The sequence below is a fragment of the Hordeum vulgare genome, chromosome 2H (genome assembly GCF_904849725.1).
Source record: "Hordeum vulgare subsp. vulgare chromosome 2H, MorexV3_pseudomolecules_assembly, whole genome shotgun sequence".
NCBI lineage: Eukaryota > Viridiplantae > Streptophyta > Magnoliopsida > Poales > Poaceae > Hordeum > Hordeum vulgare.
The window spans coordinates 575,474,895-575,478,481 of NC_058519.1; the positions used below are offsets into that span (position 1 = coordinate 575,474,895).

Consider the following 3,587-nt stretch of genomic DNA (forward strand, 5'->3'; position numbering starts at 1 on the left):
GAAAATAAATTGAAGAATGCGGGTCTTCACCACTTTCTGCCATCCCTTTCATCTTTCGGTTGCGAGCGCAGCTATAGGCGGCGATGACGAGTGGTGGAGGCTCATCCGAGTCGTCGGACGATGTGTCGTGGTCGTCGAAGGAGGAGAAGTAGAGGATGACGAGCCCCTTGAACCGTAGAACGGCCGGTCTCGAGCCGCATCCGTCGCTTTCTACTTGGCCTCTCACTCGGACTACTTGATGACAAGCCGAAGCGCCTTGTCGACCTTTTGGCGGAGCTGCCAAGCGTCCGTCTTGGCGTCGTAAGTGACCCGCGATAGACCTAAGCGAGGAGCCGCTCGTCCTCATCGGTCTTCACCGAAAAACATGAGGCGGCGGTGGAAATGTTTCTCCACCGCCTTCTTCTCCCTTGTCCGATGCCTCTCGCGGCGGGCGGCACATGCCTCTGGTCCTTGCGTGCGCGTCCGAGATGGTTGGGTGGGCACAAGCACCCACCGCTACCCCACGCGAGGGAGCAGTAGCAGGCAGGGCGAGGGTAGGACATGGGGGAGGATCGGACTGCGCATCCCATGGGGAGCTGCGTGTGGGCCGAGCGGGCCCAATACGAGCGTCCTCGCTGCACATGTGAGGGAGAGGCGAGACGAGAATCCAAAACTAGCCCCTGTGTCCACCTTGGACCTCTCGAGGGCAATGAGGAGGGCCAGCTCCTCGTCGGCACAAAGGTCGAAGTTGAAGCGATTGTCGGAGCTCGACATGGTCGTAGGAGTCATCGAACTAGATTAAATCAAAGAAATCCGAAGAGTAGAAGAAGAGACGGAGCGAGAGTGGAGTGAGGTAGGGATATTTTAGAGGACGGAATGGGGTCAGGGTGGGCCAACTGACGCGACGAACTCGACGGGCGCGTTCGGACCGCTCCATTCCACCCTAGATTTAGGCTGGATATGCACGACATTGGATAGACCGGACATTTAAGGCCCGTTTGAGACATGTTTCTTCCTCGCATTTTCGTGATCGGTCATGAACCGGACCGTCGATCCGGATATTTGAGACGAGTTTGAAGCTCACGACTATAAATCTCTTACGTTGTGCATGCGTCTCTCCCGAATAGATCGATCGGCTAGCTAGTATTGATTTCTGTATCACATACATTGATGACGAGAAGAAGATGAATTCAGTGAGACGAACGAACGTATTTCTCGGTTTCTAAAAAGGAGGTGGAAACCAATTTTTTATGTATCACAGAAAGACCACAGTTTTAGAGATACTATGATTTCTTAAACTACAGTATGTTTTTTGAAAACCAATCTATAGTGATGCTGTTGGAGCCTTTGGGTCTGTTTGATTGGAGGCTCAGTTTGTCATGCCGAAAATGAGATGTTCCCCACACCTGTGTGGTGGGAAAGTAACGCCTCATTTTTTCTTTTTACAGCAGATGCCCCTACGTGATGTGACAAGCCAAACGTTCATGTTGAACTAGGAAGTCGTGGCCAGCTGCGGCTGGCAACCAAACACCTTTGACGTTGTAAATTACGGCTGGCAACCAACCAGCCTCTTCGTTTTTCCACAAACAACACAACCGGTAGTTTTTTGGGCACGACTATGACTTTATAGAGTAGTACTCCCTCCGTTCCTAAATATAAGGCTTTCTAGAGTTTTCCCTAGAAGACTACATACGGAACAAAATGAATGAATCTACACTCTAAAATATGTATATATACATCCGTATGTAGTTTTTTAGTGAAACCTCTTAAAAAACTTATATTTAGAAATGGAGAGAGTACTAATTAAAAACAGATCATTGTCTTCGGCCAAAGAATGCCATTCACTTTGTTACTACGCGCGTAGTGAAAACTACCCTTCCTATCTCGGGGCCGCGACTTGGAAAGTGATACGCCACCTGCTGCCCTTGTCCGTGCTATATATACACAAACCTATCAAACAAGAAACAACAGTACATAGTACGTACGCCCAAGACGCGTGTCCATGCAGATGCAGTGGGCGCGTCACGCTGACACGACACGACAATTTCGTACAGCCTTGCCGCGCCACCCACCAATGCCCATTTTTCGGCCTCCGTTTTGATACCCCGATCGATCCGTTCGCACGTAAACAACACAGAGAGTATAGAAAAAAGGTTAAAAATCACTCACGACGAGCAATGTGTCTGACAAAAACTTTCATACAGACAGCGCCGCAGCCACGCATAACCACAACGTCGCCAGCGCGGGCCACGCTACCCCCCGCCGGTGCGTCCCGCCGAGGTCGAGCCTGGGGATGCCGGCGTCGTCGTCTGCGCCGCCGGCCGGCCCCAGAGCGGCGCCCGGGCTCGCCAGCGGGGTGCCGGCTCCGGCGGGGGCTCCCTGCGGCGTGGAGCCGGCTGGCGAGGTGACGTGCACGTGCAGCTTCATGCCGCCGAGGCAGTGCATCTGGTGGCCGCAGATGAAGTACCGGTCGCCGCCCGCCGTCAGGGGCACCGTCGTGTTGCCGTCGCTGCTAGAGAGCAGCGCGTTAGCGGCGCTGCACTTCTTGTACCCCGCCTCGTCCACCTCGTCCAGGGTGTGGGTCTTGGAGTACGTGAACACTGCAGATCGATCACAAGTGGTTAATTAAGCATAGGCTGCAGGCCGTTGGTTCTATGTAAGCGAACGAGCGAATCAGAGGACGGACGGCGCCGCCGCGATCCATTCGTACGTACCTAGGACGTCGCCGACGTTGAATATCTTGGCGGCGGCCCACGACCGGAGGTCGGCGCTGATGTCCCAGCCGGCGCTGTTCCCGACGGTGTACGACGCCGCCTTCGCCTCCCAGGCGACGCCGTGGAGGAGCAGGACGCACAGCGCGAGAGCGACGCGAGCTTGGGCCATGGATGGACGATGGTATATGCTGCTGCAGAGAGAGGAAATTAACTTTGCTTGGATCGTCAAAAGCTTGGAGATATATATGTGTGTGTGTTCCCTGAGCGCCGGTTCTTGTTGAGGATTGGATAACCTAATCTCTGGAGCGCGTGGGTGCAAAATAATTCAAGCCGTGTTGCGCCATGCAAGTCTTGTAAGGCGACCGGCGGCGAGGCGTTGAGCAGGTTGATTCAGCCAGCGACACACGCGGGCTGGCGACTGAAAAGGTTGTAAAATGGGAAGGTGCAACGGTCTTCTCCCGCTTTCGTGCGTTTGTTCTGATTTGAATATGTGATCGCGGGGGAGGAATGAGGCGTGTTTGGTGAGGTTGGTGATGCAACTTTCTCTTGTGTCGTTGGTACTAGGTATCGGCGGTTAAGCTGTTCCTGCTGCTCCAGGCTCGTGCCGGGCCATCTCCGGCATTTTGTGGTTTTATAATGCCCTTTCTTTATTATTGGCTAGCTACTTCTTCCGCCCTTCTTGGACAGGATATAATTTATGAAGGTCTCGGGGTTTTCAACACCGATAAATTTGCTGGATCTTTACGGCTAAGGCTGTTATGATACAAATGAAAGGAGGCTGACAAATTATAGGTTGGATCGAACAACACTTGCATCAGAAAAGTCCTGGATTTCTTTTTAGGACTCTTCGTGGCTCTTTGGTGCAAGCCCATGGATGTTGTCCCACTTATCTTC

At 53.1% G+C, this 3,587-nt stretch overlaps 1 protein-coding gene across 1 annotated transcript; it reads right to left on the bottom strand.

Annotated features, from left to right (window-relative positions):
* Nucleotides 1–1,918: 1,918 nt before the first annotated feature.
* Nucleotides 1,919–3,107, bottom strand: LOC123430605 (stellacyanin-like). The gene is made up of 2 exons (XM_045114457.1): nt 2,694–3,107; nt 1,919–2,579 (listed from the first exon to the last, which is right to left on the bottom strand). Exons 1-2 carry the CDS (start codon nt 2,860–2,862, stop codon nt 2,176–2,178), a joined length of 573 nt encoding a protein of 190 aa, XP_044970392.1. The 5' UTR covers nt 2,863–3,107; the 3' UTR covers nt 1,919–2,175.
* Between the last annotated feature and the right edge of the window lie 480 nt (nt 3,108–3,587).

Coding starts and splice junctions, on each gene's coding strand:
- LOC123430605 (XM_045114457.1), bottom strand. CDS start 2,862: ATGGCCCAAGCTCGCGTCGCTCTCGCGCTGTGCGTCCTGCTCCTCCAC. Junction 2,580..2,693: donor CAACGTCGGCGACGTCCTAG/GTACGTACGAAT, acceptor ATCGATCTGCAG/TGTTCACGTACTCCAAGACC.